The 25146-nt window shown below is 35.8% G+C and overlaps 1 protein-coding gene across 1 annotated transcript; it reads right to left on the bottom strand.

Annotated features, from left to right (window-relative positions):
• Positions 1-345: 345 nt before the first annotated feature.
• On the bottom strand, positions 346-19768 carry LOC149963109 (uncharacterized). Its single transcript, XM_090164536.1, has 12 exons — positions 19343-19768; positions 18248-18386; positions 17951-18194; positions 17717-17817; positions 17353-17661; positions 17090-17299; positions 16927-17037; positions 16719-16823; positions 16245-16350; positions 15903-16183; positions 15670-15842; positions 346-456 (listed from the first exon to the last, which is right to left on the bottom strand). The coding sequence occupies exons 1-12, from the start codon at positions 19766-19768 to the stop codon at positions 346-348; spliced, it is 2316 nt and encodes a 771-aa protein (XP_090020662.1).
• Positions 19769-25146: the final 5378 nt, after the last annotated feature.

Raw genomic sequence — 25146 nt, 5'->3', positions numbered from 1 at the left:
TGCAAAAGCCCAATTTGTGGTTTCGTGAAGAAACCCGCCTACATTTCTTTTTCTTTTTAATTTATTTTCAATTTAATTTACTTTTTAATTTATTTTAATTTTATGTTTTAAGAATCGCGCTCTTAGGGAGCGACCTTATTTTTATCTACAGCACCGACTGAAAAGGTGAGACTATTTGCTCGGAAAACTTCTTTTATTTTATGAGTCGTTCCTGGGAACGTTTGTCTGCGGAGCCATAAAATCAACTGAAGAGAAAAACCACAATGGCCCCTCTTCAAAATACAAATTTCACAAGGTAGTGAAAAGAATGACCAATCACTGCCCTCGTTGCCAAATTTTACATTTTTACAAAATTTCCAGAGCAAACGCTAGCAATGGACGGTCCGGTATGGGCTGGGGCGGATTAACCCATTTGGCTGCCCTAAGCACTTTTAACATTTTAATGCCCCTGGGCCCCTATGGAATAATGAAAACAATAATAAACAGTTCAATTGTATTTTATTTTTGAAAATAACTAGATAACACTCGGGGAAAACAAAATACATGCAGACATTTGTCATAACCGGTCATAACAGACTTCTAGTTCAACTAATTTCAAATCTGCATTTGATGTACCCCGAACCTGATTCATTATCAAAAATAATATAAAAAAAATCCATTACTTAAGTATTGTCTAACCAAAAAAACCTTATGACTTCTGCTATAGCGGTGCGTCAAATATTAGGAAATTGATAAAATTACTAAATTAGTCCCTCACGGTCCCTATATTGAATTATTGTCAGTCACTCGCTAAAGTTGATAACTAAATCATAAAATATTTAAACAAAGGAAAGAAAAGTTACTTACAAATTACCAAAGTATGTTTTAGCCAAAATAACGATCAAAAGAAACAGGGTATACAATACATATTCAGTACTATCTGAACAAAGGAAATGTATTCTGAGTGAGATCCCAACTCCGCTGAAACCACCATAAATAGAAGAAACAAGATGTCAAAGCCACAATAGTAGCTGTTTCATCCGGTTTGGGTCCACTTGCGCAGTTTCCATTTGCGGACTTCCCACTTCCGCAGTTTTCGTTTGCACACGTTCCCAATTGCGCGTTTCCCATTTGCGGAATTGCTACTTGCGCAGCTCCCCATTTGCGCAGTTTGTCATTTGCGCAATTTACCATTTGCGCGCTTTTTCCCGATTGCGCAGTTTCCCGCTTGCGCGGTTTTCTCGTTTGCGCAGTTTCCCGTTTGCGCGGTTTCCCCGTTTGCGCAGTTTCCCGTTTGCGCGATTTTCCTGTTGCGCAGATTTGTTATTTGAACGGTTTTCCCATTTGCGGGGATTTTTATGACTTAAATATTCACTATTAATCCTTTTTCCTAGAAAAAGGGTTATTTCTGGCAGGTAAATTTTAACATTACCTTGTTTACCATCCAGCTGCGCTGCTAGTGTTTGTTTAATGTCCGGTTTTAAAATGGCTTCTGTCGTAGGACAATATACGTCCTCTGTAGTAGAACACCTATATGAAAACGGTGCCTACGCGCCTGCGGCGCGCCCGGCTAACCTAACCGTTGCGCGCTTCGCGCGCTAGCCTTGATATAACTACCTCTATATGACAAACCTGCGCAAATGAAAAACCGCGCAAATGATAAACCGCGAAAATGGAAAATATCTGCGCAAGTGGAAAACTGCGCTTACGGAAAAAGCGCAAATGAAAAACGCGCTAATGGAAAACTGCGGAATTGGGATACTGCGCAAATGAAAACTGCGCAAATGGAAAACCGCGAAATTGCATTTGCGGAAATGGGAACTGCTCTAATGGGAACTGCGCAATTGGCCCATTACCGTTTCATCCTAGCACTCTTGATTTTACGCCTTTGATTAAAAACCGCGACTCAGCACTGGCATAGGTAGATAGAGAAAACTAGTTCCAAAAGAATGACGCCTGAATTAAACTTATATCGAGTGTCGTTGAAGATAATTCGTTGATTCCCGGGACCTATACGACGTAACTTCCAATCGGGAGGCGAAATATCCCTCTTTGATTGAAAACCATGGCTCAGCATTGGCATAGGTAGATAGAGAGAACTATTACCAATATAATGACGCCTGAATTAAATTTATATCAAGTGCCGTTGAAGATAATCCGTCGATTCCGGGAACCTATACGGAGCTATAGACTACACGGACCTATAGCTTCCACTGTATTATTTACCGCCACCGCATACATCAAGAGCGAAAATAACAGCCTATTTCCACTATACAAGAGGAAGAGGCTAAAAATGATAGATACTGCCGTTGCGGCACGCGATACACACTGACGCCGGCTCTATGGTGACTATGGGTCCAATCGTGAGCCCGGGACTACCAGCGAAAACGAGCGACGGGATACGGTGATTACTCTCCACTGCTTGATCTTCAACCTCGAAGACAGTGTTGCCAATGTTTGAGAGTATAAATTTTCTCTATTTTCTTTAAGTTTGGCTATGTAAATTTGGGAATTGTGTCTAATAGAAACGTTTTAGTTGCCCCCCATTCTCTTGTTTCCATAAGCAATTGCTTATCTCGTTTAATGGGTAATCCAGCCCTGGGCGTGGGGATGATGCGTCCAACAAACGATCCCTTTTCCCGACTGCTCGTCGCCAGTGTTTTCTCTTTACAATAGAATGTCAAAAGTTTTTTCGGAATATAACATTTAGTCATATTTATTTTTATTGCTCAGCAACGGGGTATTTTAGAATTTACATTTTGTTTGAGCGGGCGTTACAATTTTAAATTTTAATTTTAATTATAACATATATATATATACCCCTGTAACATCCGGGAGTCGGTTACGGGTCGGTCTTTGGTCGAAAAGTCGTTTTGGGTTCATGACCAAATCCGACCCCAAAAGTATTAATCTTAACAAAAAACAAGTTGGCAAGCCAAAATATACCTCTCCTCGGAAGAATTGTCCCTAGTGGTATTAATTTCTCGAGATAACCCTAAAAGATATATCTCCGCAATTTAGAGTTATTTGTTAAAAATATTAACCCATTTCTATCCCGCCCGGTATAAAATTTTAATTATAATTAAAATAATTGAGACGAAACGACCAATTTTAATTTATTCAGAATATCATAAGTTAAGTAGTTACAACAGTAAGTTAGACGTACTATAACAATGCACAATTGAATTAAACCCTTTTACAGAACAAATTTATCAGTTAAATATAATACGAAGCAAATTTTAATGAAAGAAATATCTACAGAGGCTTTTTGGAATTACTCGCTTACGAAATACTTGCCGCATCTTTAACGCTCATTTTATTTCAACACTCGCCCTTGATGAAGATACCGTAGATATCTGGTAGTGGACGACTCGTTCACTTCCTGTTGACGTTGTGACACATACCACATGAAAAAGACCAATGCCGTCCAATTTCCAATATCATATAATGACTCGCACACCCAAGAAATCATTGACTGCGTTAGAAATCGTAGATATCCAAATATCCACACCAAATGTATTTACAAGAAGCAAAAACCTTACCATCAACAAAGCACAGAGAGCCACTTGACTAACCGCCAGCTCTTAAAGCAATTAACGTTAAATTATCTCCTTTGAATTAACAGAACTATATATAGGTCGTTAAGAAAGTGGACCACCCACAGGGTCTACCCTTTAACCCTCTAATCTCGGCTGACTGCGCTAAAACAAGATTTAACCTTTAAAAAATACCAGATTAGGCCTTCATAAATTAATTAATAAAAAAAGACTTTATTACCTATTATGCTTACGATGGCTGTCTTAATTTCAGTGAATCTAAGCAGCTATCGGTGGTTCTGTGGTAGAGCGCTCGACTGCCAAGCCGAATGGTCTGGGTTCGAAACCTGGGTGGCGCATTTGCTTTTAATCAATAGAGAAACGCTAAATTAGAATTTCTTCGATGCAATAATTTCAATTTCAATTCTATTTCAATTAAACCAAAATTTCGTACTCTATTAAATACGCTTCCGATAAAGCTGAAGGTCTAATTTTCAATAAGGCGTAACAAGTGTCGGTGGTTCTGTGGTAGAACGTCCGCCTGTCAATCAGGAGGTCTCGGGTTCAAATCCCGCCCGATGCGATCGCAAATTGATACTAAGACGAATACCGTGTACAACTGGTAGAAACCCTGCCATTGGACGTTGAGAGGTAGCATTACACTCAGCACTCGGTCCGTCCCAAAGTCATTAAGAAGAAGTTGGAGAGAAAACGCCCATATAAACACAACAGACTCAACGTGCACAACCATCAGAACACAAACACAACAAATTCAACACTCACAACCTACGCAATAACATTACAAAAACGTAATACACCAAACCGTCACGACGGTGAGCGAAAAAACACCATCCAAACCAAACCGCAAATGCATCCGTTAACGCTCACCGTCACACGGTGGTTTTGCCAACCCTTTGAGAAACTGCGTACGCAATGATTACACTTTGCACCGAAAATGCGAACGCGTTCGCAGGCCTGACAGACAGACAGACCCACCCACAGACCCACAGACAGACACGGTCGTTGTATAACCCCTCCTAGGGGACTTTGTCTCCTCGGAGAGGTAAAAATGTAAGTTTTTCCGACTTTTCTTAGTCACGATGCCGACCGAAAGGACCCCACACCGTCTACGGGAAAATGCCTTTCGGCCAATTTTTATGAAATTTGGATATGTTGTCCTCCTGATCATGCTGAACAAAAGTGTCAATAGGCCCAAAGTCGCCAAATCAATATCGTGGCCGCTACTGACCCTCAAAGATCGAAATAACCAAAGTGCTTCTCTATTGTTTTTACCTCCGAGGGGACAAAGTCCCCTAGGAGGGGTTATACAATCATCGTGTCTGTCTGTGAGTCTGTGGGTCTGTCAGGCCTGCGAACGCGTTCGCATTTTCGGTGCAAAGTGTAATCACTGCGTTCGCAGTTTCTCGAAGGGTTGGCAAAACCACCGTGTGACGGTGAGTGTTAGCGGATTCGTTTGCGGTTTGGTTTGGATGGTGTTTTTTCGCTCACCGTCGTGACGGTTTGGTGTTTTACGTTTTTGTAGTGTTTATGCGTAGGTTGTGAGTGTTGAATTTGTTGTGTTTGTGTTCTTATGGTTGTGCATGTTGAGTCTGTTGTGTTTATATGGGCGTTTTATCTCCAACTTCTTCTTAATGACTTTGGGACGGACCGAGTGCTGAGTGTAATGCTACCTCTCAACGTCCAATGGCAGGGTTTCCACCAGTTGTACACGGTATTCGTCTTAGTATCAATTTGCGATCGCATCGGGCGGGATTTGAACCCGAGACCTCCTGCTTGACAAGCGGACGTTCTACCACAGAACCACCGACACTTGTTACGCTTTATTGAAAATTAGACCTTCAGCTTTATCGGAAGCGTATTTAATAGAGTACGAAATTTTGGTTTAATTGAAATAGAATTGAAATTGAAATTATTGCATCGAAGAAATTCTAATTTAGCGTTTCTCTATTGATTAAAAACAAATGCGCCACCCAGGTTTCGAACCCAGACCATTCGACTTGGCAGTCGAGCGCTCTACCACAGAACCACCGATAGCTCCTTAGGTTCACTGAAATTAAGACACGCATCGTAAGCATAATAGGTAATATAGTCTTTTTTATTAATGAATTTATGAAGGCCTAATCTGGTTTTTTTAAAGGTTAAATCTTGTTTTAGCGCAGTCAGCCGAGATAAGAGGGTTAAAGGGTAGACCCTGTGGGTGGTCCACTTTGTTAGTTTTTTTGTTATTTATTTACGGGTATTTTTAACGACCTATATATAGTTGTGTTAATTCAAAGGAGATAATTTAACGTTAATTGCTTTAAGAGCTGGCGGTTAGTCAAGTGGCTCTCTGTGCTTTGTTGATGGTAAGGTTTTTGCTTCTTGTAAATATATTTGGTGTTGATATTTGGATATCTACGATTTCTAACGCAGTCAATGATTTCCTGGGTGTGCGAGTCATTATATGATATTGGAAGTTGGACGGCATTGGTTTTTTTCATGCGGTATGTGTCACAACGTCAACTGGAAGTCTACGAGCGTTGAAATAAAATGAGCGTTAAAGATACGGCAAGTATTTCGTAAGCGAGAAAAATACAAATACCATCTGTAGATATTTCTTTCATTAAAATTTGCTTAGTATTATATTCAACTGATAAACATGTACTGTAAAAAGGGTTAAATTCAATTGTGCATTGTTTTAGTAAGTCTAACTCGCTGTTGTAACTACTTAATTTATAATATTCTGAATAAATTAAACTCGATTGTTTCGTCTCAATTTTTAAAATTAAAATTTTATACCGGGCAGGGTTTGAACCGAGAATACGTTATCTTTGGGGGTCGTGTCGAGAAATTAATACCACTAGGGACCATTCTTCCGAGGAGAGGTATATTTTGGTTTGCCAACTTGTTCTAATTAACTTTTAGTCAGAAATGTATGATTTGAAGTATGTAGGCTCATAAAGTAACAACGATATTGATGTTATTGTACTCTGATTGCTAGCCAGATTCATTAGCTGCCCGTCACCTCTTCTTTACTAGAAATCAGGTATAAGTTGCCATTCGCGTGTTTCATGCGGGTAGGGTTCTACAGTCGAAATACGACTGGCCCTACCGTTCGTGGAATCCGTTGCCAGTCGCCTAATTGATATTCTCTTCGCAACCGTGTTAGTATTTAGTTTTGTATTTGTTGTTCATTGTTATTTGGAAGGGCTCTATTACCAGCACCTTGCGTAGATCGTACAATAACATCAATATCGTTGTTACTATATGAGCTTACATACTTCAACTCATACACTTTTGACAAAAAGTTAATAAGAAAAACAATAGATAATTACTTTGGTTATTTCGATCTTTGAGGGTTAGTAGCGGCTGCGATATTGATTTGGCGACTTTGGGCCTATTGACACTTTTGTTCAGCATGATCCAGAGGACAACAAATCCAAATTTCATAAAAATGGGCCGAAAGCCCTTTCCCATAGCGAAAAATTTGGTCGTATATTATATCACATTATTTTAACGGAAATTAATCACATTAATGTAATAAAACTGCTCCGTTGGCGTTAGAAAATCAACGTGTTACATATAACATATTTATCTCATACTAACGCCGCTTTACTTGAGATATCAAAATGTCTAACACATTATTGAAAATGGTCAGTAGAAGGAAAGTAAGGGCGAGGCTCCGAACCCGGGTTCGGGTTTGGGTTCGGGATCGAGATCCGGGATTTATGGGATGAAATGGGGGTAAAATAGTCAAAAAGTCAATGTATTTATGATATTTCTCGCGACGATTTGTTTTTTCGTATATCAACATATTGTGTCCAGGCCAGCTTGTTCATTTATCAACGCTTATCTCGAAAGATACTTGAACGTATATCTTATCGCGTTTTATCGTACGGAATAAGTTAAAATGATGTAAAAATTGATAACCTAGGCGGCGCGTGCGCGGATTCCCCGGGAGGCGCGGTTAATTTGAATTTAAGAGTTTTTTGACGTCATGGAATATGGGACGCGGTTAACGTGCGCGGATTGGGGCGCGGTTAATTTGAATTTAAAACATGGATTTGAGTGTTTTGACGTCATGGAATATTCGTTGTTAAAATGACGTAGAATGGAAATATTTTTAAACTTCATTTTAATATCATTGTAGTCCTTAAATATGCTTGACACTTGAACCTTTCTCACGAGTATTTCAAACGAATATTTTAAGTATGAGAAACGTATCGTTCTCAAGTATTGTAATTGTACACGTGATTCCGTATGAGGACCGGGTAAATTCCTATATACGTAACGCGATACACTTCAAAATGCGTATACGTAGAATGGAATTAATTTTAAACTCCATTTTAAAAAATAAGATATCGAAGATAAATAATTTCAGAGTATAAAAAGGGAAAACCGTATAATAGTAAGACCATATTTAGAAAGTTCACCATCTGAATTGTATTGGAAGTGACTCCGAGGAACCTTAAAATGTAAGTAGGAATACTCAGTGATAATTCTTAACTTTGTCTTAATGTATTTATTTTATAGGAATTGTTCATTTCCTGTGTCTGCTGACAAAGGGTTAATCGTTTATGCAGATGAAACCATCTACTGCGGTCTATTAGATTTAACAAAGGGTATCAAACTAACAGAAGCGGAACTGCAAGAGCTATGGACAAAGAAAGATGCCATTGAAGCTTATTTCAATAACGAAGCTGAAACTTCGTGGGTTTTCACAGGTTCTGAAACCAAACGGTTTTCGGTTCATAGATTTGCCCAACAAAAGGTTTTAGATGTTAGACAAATGTACCATGGTTATGGCGTAAACTATGGAAAACTGTTACCGACTAAAGAAGGGGTAGCTTTCGCTCAATCTTCTTGGTTGAATTTCCTCGACCAGTACGAGTCGATTCAGAAGTGTTTAAAGAAAATCAAGGAAATAAAGGAGGCGATGACTAACGTTGTAATTAAACAATTACACGAAGCTCTGAAGAAAGCGTGCAATGGCTGCCAAATTGATCATCCATCTCAACTCCAGCATGATTGTATCATGACGGATTATTCTAAGCGCGTAGATTTGCATTTTTATGAAATAATTATGTCGGTAGATTGTGAAAATATTATTGAAATGTTTACTATTCGCTGTGAATTGTCGAAAGAAATTTTAAATAATATAATGTCACTAATAATATGCAATGCTAAAAACTTGTTAAAAAACTAATAAAATTGATTGCACTAATGTTCCGATTCTCATTAACCATTATGGATTTAAGCTTACAACATCCAATGAATGGGCTTGTAGCCGGGTCCACCCAATGCGGAAAGTCATTCCTGGTGGGACGGTTGATTCAACATAAGAAGACATGCATATCCCCTCCTCCGGAGAGGATAATATGGTGTTATACCGAGTATCAGCCGAAACTATTTCAATCAATATTAGAACACACACCTTCAGTCGAGTTTCACGAAGGGTTACTCGATGTTAATATATTAAACCCGCAAATTAGGAATTTAGTTATTTTAGACGATTTGTTATGCGAGATATCTAATAATAAAGATGTAACTAATTTATTTATTCGTGGATCTCATCACAGAAACACCTCCGTACTAATTTTAATGCAAAACCTTTATTACCCCGGAAAAGAAATAAGAACTTTGAATTTAAATGCTCATTATCTATTTATTTTTAAATCACCACGAGATAAATCAACAATTTATCATCTCGCGAGACAGATATCTCCAACCAATAGCAAATACGTTATTGATGCGTTTCAACAAGCTACGTCACGGAAATTTGGGTATTTATTAGTTGACTTGAAACCTCACACCCCAGATCAGTATTTACTACGAACAGGTTTAATACCGGGTGAAGAATCGGCTGTCTTTATTCCAAAATGAAGTGTATTATAGAAGGGAATTTTTTTAGGGTTAATCGAGAGTGGATTATTAAAGAATTAGCTTACGTAGTATTAGAAACTGAAGAATCGGAAGTGTTTACTTTCAAATCTCCATACCCTTTCAAAGAGCTTTCAAACGAAGATAAAAGACAATGCAGATGGATATCTCATAACATTTGTCATCTTCGATGGAATGACGGCGAACGTCCTTACAGAACGAGACGTGACATTTGCAATCAGATAGCGGAAAAAGCTACTTCGTTTTTCACTAAAGGTTTAGAAAAAGCTGCAGTATTATCGACACTCCTCGGTGTTCCAGTAACTAACATCGAAGATATCGGCTGTCCTAAATTATCAGAACTAGAAGACGTTGAATTAAACTGCCCTTTTCATTCCGAAACTGTTCATTGCGCTTTAAGAAAGGCCAAGAAAATCTCTAAATGGATGTCTCAAAACGAGTAAAGGAAAACCTAGACTTTCTACGTTTCCTAACATCCTGTAATCTAAATCAAAGAAAGACAGCTATTAAATACGCTAGCAAGGAAGCTATATTGGCTCTCGTTGAATGTTGTATAAATGTATTGCACGGAACAATTGAACTGTCAGAACGTCATCGTAAGCGGTTAAAGAAACATAGCGCGGTTATACGAAACGTGTCGAAGAAGAACCCGATATCAAAACGACGAAAGATACTGGTACAAAAAGGTGGTTTTCTTCCATTTTTATTAGCGCCACTGCTATCTATCGTTAGCTCAGTCGCCGGAAGTGCAATAAGCCGAGCTATAAACCGATGATGGCTCGAAAAATGCTTCTAGTACCTGAAGATGTAATGGAGAGATTAAAAAACAATACACCTTCCAAAACAGAAGAAACACCTGAACTTCAAAAAGAGAAGACACTCGATGATGAAATGAAATCTATTCTAGATAATCCAGATTTAAACGAATCAGAGAAATTAGCATTATACAATCAAACTCTCCAACGACGGTTAACTTACGTACGTAAAGAGCAAATCTCTCCCGTTATTGAAAACTCTGAACGACCTAAAACTTGGTTCGCGCAAATATCTTATTCTCTACCTGCAACTTATGTTAGTGATGCGATTTCATTATACCGAGCGACTACGGAAGATCCGAGATATATTAGATGGACTAACTCAGGAGAGCTTTCTATTCGAGGACAAATGATTGGAGGATCTAATATAATCGATCTTTTGTATGACGCTGTGAGAAAAACGCCTGGAACAGCGATTGATCCTATAGGAGTTACTGAGTTTTACGAGGGTATTCATAAGTCAAATATTTCAAAACGTTTAATTAAAAATCCTGTAAGATTGACACTGTTAAAAACATTCGCTGTATTTCATACACCACCAAGTAGTTCAATGTTATCATCATCTTCACCTAGTCCTCTAAGACCTTGGATACATACTAAATAAAATATATTAACCTGATAATTTTGTTCTCATTTCATAGTATAAGCCTACAATGGAAGGTTGTACAGAAACGGTCTCTTTAGGACTTTTAGCCTATTTATCACAATCATTTTCAAAATCACCGAAAATTATCACAGCTGTATTAATTATCATAGTTATTATAATATTAGAATTATTTAATTTCCTTTTTTGGCGTTACATACCATTACATCAAAATATTACCCAATATGGAGAAAGAACTTGAGCAGATCTATACTAACCCCGCAGACCCAGGGTCATTCGCTGGAGTTCGAGCGCTCTATAATTCAGCTCGACTTAAAGGTTTAAAGGTTTCATTGGAAAAAGTAAAACAATTTCTAATAAAGCAGGATACATATACGCTGCATAAACCTGCTAGAAGACGATTCAAACGAAATCGAACTATTGTTTATGGAATTGACGAACAGTGGCAAGCGGACTTGGCAGATTTTCAGAAGCTGTCTAAATATAATTCAGGATCTCGCTACGTATTATGTATTATCGACATATTTAGCAAATACGCTATGACTGTAGCGGTTAAAAATAAGAAAGGTGTAACAATTTTAGAAGCGTTACGTAACGTTTTTGAAAAAGGCCGTCAACCGAAAAGAATTCAAAGTGATCATGGAAACGAATTTGTCTGTCAAGAAGTGCAGAGTGAATTACAACGAAGGAACATTAAATTTTTCGCTACCCGATCGGAAATGAAAGCGTCCATTATTGAAAGATTCATTAGAAGTTTTAAATCTCGTTTATATCGCTATTTCACGCAGAATAACACCCTTAAATATATCGACGTTTTAGATGATATTATAAACGCTTATAACAATAGTTATCACAGATCAATTAAATGTAAACCCGCAGAAGTTACTCTAGATAACTCTGCTAAAATATGGAAAAATCTTTACGGTTCGGTAAATTTTTCTCCTCCGTTAACATACGCGTTTGAAATTGGAGATATTTGTAGAATAAGTAGAAATTTATCAATTTTCGATAAGAAATATAACCCGAATTTTACTACAGAATTGTTTAAAATAGCTGAGAGACTACCACGTGACCCACCTGTATATAAGCTGATGGTTTTAAATTCTAACCAAAATTTTAGGAGTATTCTATCGAGAGGAGGTTCAGATTGTTGGTCGAGATTTAAAAGACTGTTACTTCATAATCGAAAAAGTAATAAAAAAGAGGAAAAAATCGGACGGCCGCGTAGAACTGTATGTCAAGTGGCAAGATTACGACCCTACATTTAATTCTTGGATACAAGAAGTGGATTTAAAATGAGTTTTTACGTAACGCTACCTTCAGATTCCTCGTCATTATATTACCAAGATAATAGCGTTGGTAAATTTCGAACGTATTTAGCTGAACCGTTAAGATTTGAGGAACAGTACGAAGTTGGGTTAGCGGAAATAAGCTATCCTCGGACATGGCATAACGTTCGAAAACCTAATCTATTGGTTATTAAAGACCCTCTCGAATATGATAAAATGACTGATAACCCTCTAGTTAAAGACCCTCTCGAATATGATAAAATAATTGAAGTTCCCGCGGGTTTTTATAAAACTCCGGAAGAACTATTACATGTTATGAACGTCCACAACCAAGAAGAACAAGTTACATTCGCTTATTTAAATTATTCTAATCGAATTAAAGTTAAATTGCAACCGAAAATCAGAGCTGTAATTGGCCCCGATCTATCGATTTTACTAGGTTTTAAGGATAGAAGAGATAATGATTTCACCATTTTAAATTCAATGATAACCCCCTACCCAGTTGATATGAACGCTGGGTTACATTCCTTATTCGTTTATTCTGATCTGGTTGAAAATAGCGTTGTTGGGGATAGTTTAGCACCTCTATTAAGAATCATAAGCGTCGAAGAGAAAGCCGAGTCTAATGGGAAAACAACTACAAAAATATTTTCACAACCTCATTACCTACCAGTCGTGTGTAATAATATTAAGACTATAGAGATTAATATAACAGATGATTTAGGTGAGCCAATACAGTTTCATAGTGGAAAAGCTCACGTTGTATTACATTTTAAACCCCGTAAAATGTGGACTTCACTATAAACCTTTAATCATTCAGGACACACCCTCATTCTAGCTTAAGAGAGCGAACAGTTAACATCATGAGGTCTGAATATTCACCTTCAAGAACTGATTATGAAAGTTACTATTTAAACCAGGTTGGTTTCGGTGGAATACCTGTATATAGAGGTTTAGCCGTGCAAAGAGGACATGGACTAGGAAATATATTATCTTCAGCGTTTAGATTCGCGGTACCTTTACTGAAGAAAGGCGCTTCTTACTTGGGGAAAAAACTTTTAAGTACCGGAGCGAAAGTAGCGACCGATGTTGTTAGCGGAGTCCCAATTAAAACAGCGCTTAAATCGAATTCTATTAACGCTGGAAGGGAAACTTTAGCTTCAGCAGCTGATGAAGCCATGAGACTAACATCTTCAGCTACGGATCATATTAAAAGAATGACGGGTTCCGGAAATAAAAGGAAACGAACTCAGTCGAAAAGCGCCATTTCAACAGCAGGCAGGATAGCGAAAGGACGGTTCCCTAAACGTTCCGATATATTCTCATAATGTCCCTTTTACACCCACACTCAGTTGAGTGTATAAATTCCGAGCTAGATTTGTTTCAAGTACCTATGACACAATCTTCGATTATTGGTGGAGAATGGGTTGAGTATAATCCAATATCAAATATAGTTGATAACGCATCAATTACATTTTCTATCAACGGTAACTCTGAAACGTATATAGACCTTTCACAAACTTTGCTGCACGTTCGAGTTAAGGTAACTAAAGATAATGGTCAACTACCGCAACCCGCGGTTCCAGGTGTTGCGGGTGGGGCCGCCGGAACTCCAGCCGACAATATCGCCCCCGAGAATTTGTTTCTTCATTCGCTTTTTAGCGACGTCCACGTATTTCTTAATGAAAGATCAGTAACACCTTCCAGTCAAAATTACGCTTATAAAAGTATGATACAAACTTTATTAACGTTCGGAGATTCTGCGAAAAAAAGTTATTTAACGAGTTCACTTTTCTATCGGGATACGCCTGGAAAGTTCGATTCATTTTTCGATAACGATGGTTTCTCTAAACGAGCGAGTTTAGCGCAAAAAGGGGCGATTGACTTGTTAGGCGTAGTCCATACTGATTTATGTCAACAACCACGCTTTTTATTAAATATGGTTGATTTGAAATTTAAATTCGATAAAAATAGAGCAGCTTTTTGCGTTCATTCCGACGTAAAATGTAAAGTGGAGATTTTATCAGCTTCCCTTTATCTGAGGAAAGTTAAAGTGATACCGGAACTATCGCTCGCTCAAGCCAAGGCGCTACAATATGGAACCGCTAAATATCCTGTAACTCGTTCGGAGTGCACCTCATTTTCTATACCTGCTGGTCTTATGGCTAGTGTGCAAGATCATTTATTTACCGGACAAGCACCCAAGAAAGTTGTTATCGGGTTTGTGGAACAAAAAGCGTTTCTAGGAGATTTGAAAAAATCCCCGTACAACTTTCAACATTTCGATTTATCAAGCATTGGATTGTACATTGACGGTAGCAGCGTCCCTCATAAGGCGTTATCTCTAAACTTTGAGGAAAATCTATATATTCAAGCGTATTGCAATCTTTTCATTCAAACTAATCAGTGGAACGTAGATGAAGGGAATCAGATAAGTCGGGAAGATTACCCTAACGGAAATTGTTTATTCGCGTACAATTTAACCTCGGATCTTAATAACAACGCTAATCACTTGCATCTTGTAAAAAACAGTAACCTGAGATTAGAATTAAAATTTGCAAAACCGTTACCGGAGACGATTTCCATTCTAATTTACGCCGAGTTTCAAAATTTGATTGAAATTGATAAAAATCGAACCGTGATTTTCGATTACAGTAATTAATGGATTCGCTACAGATAACTAAAATTCTTGAAAAAGATTTAAGTACTAAAAGTATATTTCAAGGCGTGTTCGCGGCTGACAAGCTACCTAAATACGTAAAAATATTCCCTTCTCTATTTATTGTAAATACCGATACGAGTGCTGAACCTGGAGAACACTGGGTTCTAATATATTTTTCTAAACATAAAAATTGTGAATTCATGGATTCCTTTGGAAACCCGCCAGATTATTTTAAATTTAATGACTTTATTGAACGAAACAGTAAAACTGTAACTTTTAATTCTAATCAATTACAGAGTAATTCTAGTAATACGTGTGGAGCATTCTGTATCTATTTTGCTATAAACAGGTGTAAAGGAATAGAAATGTATAACATTGTGTCTAGGTTTAAGAAAGATAAATATGTAAACGATAAAATGATTAAAGAGTTTATGTGTAAAATGTATCCAATAAAATAATTTTTTTTACAATTTATAGCAATAGCAGTTTTTTTTTATATATACATAAATACAAGCATTCATTATAATTTTTCAATATCTTTATGACCGTGCGCTAATGTACGAACCCCGCAGGGTAGAATGTATCTCTTATCATCATTTGGTGATAAACAAAGTTTTCTAGTATTTAAAGTAAATAGTTCATGCTTGAAACTAGCTATACGCATCATCTCGGCTGACATGGTTTCTTGATTAAAAAGACAACGTTCATAGTCTTCGTGGCGGATGACGTTTCTAATAACGTTCATGGCAACGCCCTTACAAACCTTTTTATGGTTTAAAATTGACTCTAAAGATTTCCCCAATCGCAACTCCTTTTCTATCTCTTCAGCGGTCTTAGACTCCCCGTACAATTTAATAGAATAAAGCTTTGGACGAAGTCCTACAAAGCTTTGAATTAACTGCGAATTTGTCTCGTCTTTAAAATAACCGAGAGCTTTTTTATTCTGATTAGAATGAAGGAAATGCGAAGGTGGATAATCAGAGAAGTCAAAGCGGTTTTTATGAACTTCAAAGTCTTTATAAACATCATCCGTCTTAATGTTGTACGTTAGACTGTCTGTAAATATTTTATATATTAGTACTATTTAAATAAAAAATGCATATTAAATTAAATTACCAGTGTCTGTAAATAATAGTGATGCTTTGTCCCCGTACGTATTTTTTATGAATCCATAATGGAACCGATACATGAGCTCCTTGGATAAATCTAGAATGGTGAATCCGGTAAATATAGGCCGGTTAAGAACAATTTTAGCTCTCTTCTTATGAGCGCCGGCTAACTCTTCATTAAAGATGGTAAAGTGTTCAAACTGCGGGGAACTTGTAACTTTTAACATTCTTTCTGGTTTATGAATCAACTCGAAATTTATATGCTTCCGTAAATTTTCCATTGTTTTTCTAAAGAATTAAATGAAGTAAGGGAAAAAAAAACAGCAATAAATTATTTAAATTGATTTACCCGAAAACAGAGTTAACCATTAGTTTCCAGAAATTCTTTTCAAATGAACTCTTGGATAATTTCCTCTGTTCAGTGTTGAATCTAACATATTTTTCTAACCATTTTCCTTGAGTGAAGGTTAGAGCTCGATGAACCTTGGTTATTTTCAAACCTAATTCTACATAATATTTTAAATTGCGGTAATGTACTATGTATTTCTCTTTATTATTTAAATTAGGAAGAAGTTTTGGTAGACTTTGATTCTCCTTAATATTTAATTTTCCTAAGAGATCTTTGGAGTATGGAGATAGCATATCATGTGTAATAACTTTAGATTCCGCCGCTACTGGGAGATCGTTATGTAAGTCATGCAACTCTGGAGGATATTCAAGATCCACCTGCAAAGGAAACAATTCTTTAAAAATATAATTCAATAATTATAACACTTGTTATTTACCTCTAAAATGTATCCGTTTTCAACGTTATTGGGAATACTTAGAATATTTTCACAGAGTGTTTGCAAATCATCCTCCTGAACCCACTGGAAGTCGCCTAGCGGTAGTGGTTCACACATAACAGCACCGTACAAATTATTAGCATCTTCAATTAAGTTAAATTAAGTTAATTAATATAATTAAAATTAAAATAATTAAAATAAAAAAAAAATAAAAAAAAATATATTTTTTTTTTAAATGTAAATTACCTAAATAGCATATATAACTGCTCTCTTTAGACGAATCATATGTGTCGGCCATATATTTGTTATTCGCTTCAGAATAACGAGTTGAGATCATTGAAACACCGCCTCGAATCCCTAAAAATTCAATGTAAATACAATAATATTTAAAATATCACAAAAGCGTTACCCTTTTCAATAAATAAGTGTTGATCTATATCAAGTATGAGATCGAGGCGAACATCGGTCATCTTCAAAGCTGCTTGCCAGGCTAAACCTGGTGCGGTGTAAGCGTGAGCGGGATCTAGTTTATAATGAGTTATAGATAATGTTCTAAAATTTTCAAAAACGTCGGCTAAGAGCAACGCATCGCTTTTCACATAGAGGTCGGTGTATTCTCCTACGAAAACCGAGTTTAAGAGATTTGAAATATTTTTACTATTGTAATTTTACCTAATGTTTGAATATTAAACGCTGTCCAAACATTTTGGGCGTGTAAATAATCAGATTCTAAAATATTTTGATTTTTCAATGAACTGAAAAACGCTTCTCTAGGTGGCAGCATCGTCTCGTCAAATTTCTTTTCATCGTCCATATACTCGTACGGGTAGACCCCCTTCCGCAAAAGCAGTTGAACTTTCTCACTTTCAAAATATTTCTTAACAATCTGGAATTTACTGGCTCCTTCCAAAACGAGATTAGATACTAGAGCATCGAGGCTATCACTTAGAAATCGATAAGAGTCTAAAAACCGAAATCTCCCTAAAAAACAATAAAATTAATGTTAAGGTTAAATTCATAATTAAATATATTTTACCTAGTTTCAGCGAAATATAATTTTCGCTAGTGGAAGGAATACAGTCAAGTGTCTGTTCCTTAAAATGACCAATCTCCTGACATATAAGATGTAAATCGTACCTATGAAGATTTATTATTATTAGGTATATTTCCTGGTTAATTAACTTAATAAATTCACCTGCTAAGGTTATGAAGGAAAATAGGGATAAATTCTGGAACTTTCTTTTGAAGATTACAGACGTTATGCGCTGGCCCCCTATATTTTCCGCTGAAATGACAATGATCTCGAACAGCGGGCATATTTCCCTGATTTAGCTGTTTCTGACAAATGTAGCAATGCGTAGCAGCTTGAAACTGTTCCTCCTCCTCCGGGGTAATAATCATTGGTACATTTGTCTCAATGAGTTCCATCAACTCCTTCTCTAATTCCAGAATAGACTCCAGAAATCTTCGAGTTGCATCTTGTCCTCGATAGCAATCGGTTCGAACAGGTACACCTATAAGTATCCTATTGTAATATATCTAAAGGGAATTTTGTCAAATAACTTACCGTTAGGCCCAACAAGCACCCACGAATACGCGCAGCTGATGTGCATGTTTACTTTGCTGGTATTTAAATCGGGATCTAGATCACATCCTTGAACTCTCGGTAGGATTGCTTCAAAATCGGCGTAAAATACATACTGCACCTAATAATATCATTTCATTAAGAGTTAAATTAAATAATTTTTATTTTTAATTTTTCCGTCCACTCATATTTATCAAAATAAAGCGTCTTCTTCTTGGTAGGGAAAACTGTTTTTTGGACGCCGTGGGTGGCGCATTCTTCGATATGTGCATCACGTCGCTGTTCCGCGTTGTTTCCACTGAATCGGTGAAGACACATTCTATTACAGAAAATAATTAGTAGATTGCAAACTAATATATTGGAAACTAAATTACCTGCAGTAATAACTTGTGCTTCTGTTTTTTGTTAGATGCTGTAACAGTTTTCCTAGGTCTCGTATAAGACAGTAATGTCTATTCCCATCGTCAATATCTTGAGTTTCATCGGTGATGTATAGCAAATCAACCTCCCTTTCCTTACCACACTTGTTAGCGCTTACGTAAAGAGGGAATATATCTCCCGAGAAGCCGAACACAGATATTGATAAATTATTCATTAATTCAAATTTTTTAAGTTCTGTAGCGTTTAATTTGAAAGGAAAAGATATATCACTGGTATCAAGTTCATTTTCATAAGGTCTATATTTGGAAACACTGTTAGGGTGATGAAGCTTAGAAACTGGGTGAAGTTTAGCTAGAATTGACCAGAGAAAACATTTCTCATCATTTTCGTTTCTAATATTAAGAATCGCGTGACGTCGAGATAGTTTTTCAGGTAGTTCCATATACGATGACCCCCGCAACGGTTGGTAAGATGCTACATTTAATTCTACATGCAGAATACGATCAATTACCCAACCCGATCCTATCAAAAATATAATGTTTTAGTTCAAAATATAACTTATAAATTTTAGTACATACCTGTCGCTTCAAAGTTTTCCGCTGCTGACTGTATTGTTTCAATGCAGTCATTCAGCTGGCTTTCAATGACGTCGAGCGTTAATGTTGTTTGCATAGTGCTCCGGAAATAGGGTCGTACTTCCGCTCTTTGTTCCACCCCTCCTAAAGGTCTCATATAAACAGATCTTACGAGTAAGAACCATTTTATTCCGCGTTTACTGGCAAGTCTTTCCATTAGAAATTTACGGAAAGCAGCTCGGTAACGTCCAATAAACATCCCTGCATCAATATCATAGTCTTCGGCATTATAACGAATAGACGCTAGCGTATCATTCAAGGCCAGGACCATACTTGGGGATGCTGGTGGTGTTTCATCAAGTATTGATGAGGCGGGAGCAGGTGATGGTGTTGGGTTGTCGGGTAAATCCGTTGCAGATGGTTGTGTACGGAGGGATTCTAGTTGAATGTCTTGAAGCAGACTAGGTGAAGGTGGACGGTATGGCGATGGTGTACGGGAAGATGCTGATGAAAGTTGTATTGGTGACGGTGTGCGAGACAGGTCCATGGGTTCAGAAGGACCGGGTACATTCAAGTCATGAGTTCGTTGATGACTCTTGAAATGTTCCAATCTAGCAACATTTTTACCACATACTTCACAGACAAACGTATGTCTATCACCGTGTACTTCTCTAACATGCCGATTTAAGGAGGACTTGGTAGCGAAACTTTTCGCGCACGTAGGGCAAATATGTTGAGCTTTAGACATCTTGAATTTAGCTATCGCAGTTAACCGTGGAATGATCTCCGACAACCCTATACAACCCCTTTTATAGTATATTCAAGTATCATTTGAGAACGATACGTTTCTCATACTTAAACTTGAAATATTCGTTTGAAATACTCGTGAGATAGGTTCAAGTGTCAATCATATTTAAGTACTACTTACGCGTTAATGCTATTAAAATGAAGTTTAAAATATTTCCATTCTACTTTAACAACGAATATTCCATGACGTCAAAACACTCTTAAATTCAAATTAACCGCGCCTCCCGGGGAATCCGCGCACGCGCCGCCTAGGTTATCAATTTTTACATCATTTTAACTTATTCCGTACGATAAAACGCGATAAGATATACGTTCAAGTATCTTTCGAGATAAGCGTTGATAAATGAACAAGCTGGCCTGGACACAATATGTTGATATACGAAAAAACAAATCGTCGCGAGAAATATCATAAATACATTGACTTTTTGACTATTTTACCCCCATTTCATCCCATAAATCCCGGATCTCGATCCCGAACCCAAACCCGAACCCGGGTTCGGAGCCTCGCCCTTACTTTCCTTCTACTATGGTCACTTTAAAAATATCTTCCCTTTTTTCGAATCATTGGTCAAAAGCTAATTCGTCAAAATATTTTTAAATTTTATCTGCCGTTTTACTTGAAATTGGGGTTAAATATAAAATTTTGCTGAAGTTTTAGTGGCCTTGCATTTAAATGATTCGAAGTCAATTCTGTTACTTTTCAATTTATTTCGAGCGTCTTCTAAAGCTCTACATGCCTCGTCCAAATCGATTTCACATTTTTGAACACGGTGCATGAATTCGCAGGGTAACTTAAATTCGAAATTGAACATTTGTTTTAATATTTTCTGCTTCAACCCGTTCGTCTTTACTGTGACTCTTATGGATTATGTCTGACAATGGTTTGGTAATATCAAAAAAGTTGGCAAGCCAAAATATACCTCTCCTCGGAAGAATTGTCCCTAGTGGTAATAATTTCTCGAGATAACCCTTAAAGAAATCTCCGCAATTCAGAGTTATTTAGTAAAAACGTAATCCCAGTTCAATCCCGCCCGGTATAAAAGTTTAATTTTAATTAAAATAATTGAGACGAAACAACCGAGTTAATTTATTCAGAATAATATAAATTAAGTAGTTACAATGTTCAGCGAGTTGGACGTACTATAACCATGCACAATTGAATTTAACCCTATTTACAGAACAAGTTTATCATTTAAATATAATTTTAATGAAAGACATATCTACAGAGGGTATTTGTAATTTTATCGCTTACGACATAGTTGCCGCATATTTAACACTCATTACCTCTCCGAGGGGACTTTGTACCCTAGGAGGGGTTATACAACCACCGTGTCTGTCTGTCTGTCTGTGGGTCTGTCTGTCTGTCAGGCCTGCGAACGCGTTCGCATTTTCGGGGCAAAAGGTAATAACTGCGTACGCAGTCGAATAACCGTTTGAGCAGTTTAAAGGTTGGCAAAACCATCGTGTGACGGTGAAAGTTAACGGATTGATTTACGGTTGGGTTTGGTTTGGTTGGTATTTTGTTCGTCAACGTTCACCGTCGCGACAGTTTTAATTCAGTTTGATTGGATATTTCGTTATTGTAATGTTTATGTGTAGGTTGTGAATGTTGAGTACGTGTTATGACGGTTGTGGGTGTTGAGTTTGTTGTGCTTGTGTTACGATGGTTGAGGATGTTGATTTCGTGTGATGATGGTTGTGGATGTTGAGTCTGTTGTCTTTGTACGGGCGTTTTCTCTCCAACTTCTTCTTAATGACTTTGGGACGGACCAAGTGCTGAGTGCTGAGTGTTATGCAACCCCTCAACGTCCAATGTTAGGGTTTCCACCAATTGTACACGGTATTCGTCTTAGTATCAACTTGCGATTTATTGGCGCCGGCCGGGAATCGAACCCGGATTTACTCTAACCACTCAGCCACCAACGCTTGTTAAGTTACGGTGTTTTTCTAAAAAACAGCTTTGGTGAATGTCCTTTACAAAGTTATAACGTTAGGTACTATAATTTATTCTACATCATTTTAAATATTTGAAAATTATATTAATCTTATATTTAATAAAATATTTATAAATTATATTAATCTTATATTTAATTAAATATTTATAAATTATATTAATCTTATATTTATTTAAATATTTATAAATTATATTAATCTTATATTTAATGAAATATTTATAAATTATATTAATCTTATATTTAATAAAATATTTATAAATTATATTAATCTTATATTTATTTAAATATTTATAAATTATATTAATCTTATATTTAATGAAATATTTATAAATTATATTAATCTTATATTTAATAAAATATTTATAAATTATATTAATCTTATATTTAATAAAATATTTATAAATTATATTAATCTTATATTTAATAAAATATTTATAAATTATATTAATCTTATATTTAATAAAATATTTATAAATTATATTAACACATGCCGCATGAAAAGACCAATAACGTCCAATTTCCAATATCATATAATGACTCGCACACCCAGGAAATCAATGACTGCATCGTAGATGTTCAAATATCCACACCAATAAAAAATGAATTAACAAGAAGCGAAAAACTTACCATTCGCAAAGCAAAGAAAGCCCCTTGACTAAATAATAAATGCCCGTAGACCAAATAGTTAGGGTTCTTTATAAATAAAGCAATCGAACCCAATTGATGAACTGCATTAAACATCTTAATCGGTCGCAAAAACGTTTAAAATAAATTACGAAGTAGTTACGACCCAGTTAAAAACCCAGACCACTATGTAAACAACTCGATATTTTCTTCATAAATGAACTATTACCCTTGAAAACAAAAAAAGACTGAAAAAACTAAATAAATTACAAAAAACTAACGGGTTCTACCCTTTAACCATTTTATCTGCTGACTGCGCTAAAACAAGATTTGACCTTTAAATTTTCATACGTAAAATATTTAGACTTTAACAAGTTCACAAAAATTAAAAAACCAAGTTCAATAAACAATATATACAGATATTGTATTAATCCGTTTAGTAAAAAACCCCGCCTTATTATAATGGTTCCTTTACTTTAAAATTTTTCCTTAGGCAGTTCATGGCTCGGCGGTGAACTTTCCGCATTATAACAATGCGACCCGAGTTCAATTCCTGATCACGATCAAATTTTACATAATAATACTAAAATATTTAATTAACTATAAAATTAAAAAAATAATAAATATTTAATTAAATATAAGATTAATATAATTTATAAATATTTAATTAAATATAAGATTAATATAATTTATAAATATTTAATTAAATATAAGATTAATATAATTTATAAATATTTAATTAAATATAAGATTATTATAATTTATAAATATTTAATTAAATATTAGATTAATATAATTTATAAATATTTAATTAAATATAATCTTCATCAAGGGCAAGTGTTGAAATAAAATGAGCATTAAAGGTGTGGCTATAGTATTTCGTAAGCGAGAAAAATACAAATACCCTCTGTAGATATTTCTTTCATTAAAATTTTCTTCGTATTATATTCAACTGATAAAAGTTTACCGTAAAAAGGGTTTAATTCAATTGTGCCTTGTTATAGTACGTCTAACTCACTGAGATTGTAACTACTTAACTTATGATATTCTGAATAAATTAAAACTGGTCGTTTCGTCTCAATTATTTTAATTATAATAAAAATTTTATAGCGGGCGGGATAGAACTGGGATAACATATTTAGCAAATAACTCTGAATTGCGGAGATATATCTTTAAGGGTTATCTCGAGAAATTAATACCACTAGGGAAAATTCTTCCGAGGAGAGGTATATTTTGGCTTGCCAACTTGTTTTGATAAATTTTGTCGTTCCAAAAATAAAATAAAATAGTTTTCCAAATTAGGACAATGGTAATTTTCATATCAAACCATAAATACATTTTGGGGTTAAATTGTTAAATTATTTCGCAAATTGCATATAGTAACGTATTTCTAAAATTTTATTTAATTCCATTCTATCTATAAATTAAAATGATTTTAAATTTAATTATAACATTATACCATATTAAATAAATGTTTTGGTGCCACCTCGTTATTCAATAAACCCACTGACATTCAGGCATAATTAAAAAAATCCTGTATTTATACACTAAGCATTATAACCCAGGCACTTGGCTTAATAATTCACTAGTTGACTAAAGCCAACGGAGATCCATAAAGCATTAGTATTGTCTTGAACTGGATTTTTTCATTTGAACAATTTTTAGAAATGAAAAAAGGGGCACCTTGATATTATTAATATAACTAAAGGAATGGGTGTAACATTTTAAACTAACATTAAAATACTAATGCGCGATTTTAACAATGAAAATATATGTCACAATAAAAGCCTCTGTAAAACTCCAATGCGAGAGTCTGTGAAATAAAAGACAACGCTTTTCATGTTGCGGTGTAATTGATAAATTTCTTTAGTTTGCTGCCCTGGTGGTGGGAATTATAAATTTAGACAGTCAAAAGACAAAACAGACAGTTGTAATAAGGAATTATCAAAATTTTTCTTAATAGGTTTTTATCCCAAGAAGTAGTGTACAAGTTATTAAAGCTCATTAGAATTCTAATTTCTGCAATCGCTCAATTCTGTACACCGTTTTTCTTTTTTATATCCAACTGGTGTAAACTGGACGAATATTTGGAAGTATTTGCACAGTGAATTAAAAAGGACTCACTGAGTTCAAATAAACCGCGCTCTGCAACCAATTGATATCATCCCACAATCGAATAAATTAGATAAATGTCCAATGACATCAGCTTTTCATTGTAAACCCTTTAATGCCGCAGTACGAAACCTTTTTCAGTCATGATTTTGAAAATAGTATATAGTAGACGAATATTTGGACAGTGAATTAACAAGAACTGACTGACTTGAAATAAACTAGTCTCCAGCCACTTGATATCAAAGAAGTTCGCATTGTTTTTACAAGTTCTCTTATATTCTCCGGTCCCCACAGTCACATGGGTTATACAAATATACGGCACTAGTCCAACGACAGCTGCTTTTCAATGTAAATCCAGTAATGTCGCAGCACGAAACCTTTTTCTTTCTTGATTGTTACAGTAGTATATAGTAGACGAATATTTGGT

This window comes from Leiobunum rupestre, chromosome 1 (assembly GCF_980474605.1).
Source record: "Leiobunum rupestre chromosome 1, qqLeiRupe1.1.hap1, whole genome shotgun sequence".
Lineage (NCBI taxonomy): Eukaryota > Metazoa > Arthropoda > Arachnida > Opiliones > Sclerosomatidae > Leiobunum > Leiobunum rupestre.
Note: the sequence above shows the minus strand (reverse complement) of the source record. Positions and strands in the feature narration are given on the sequence as shown.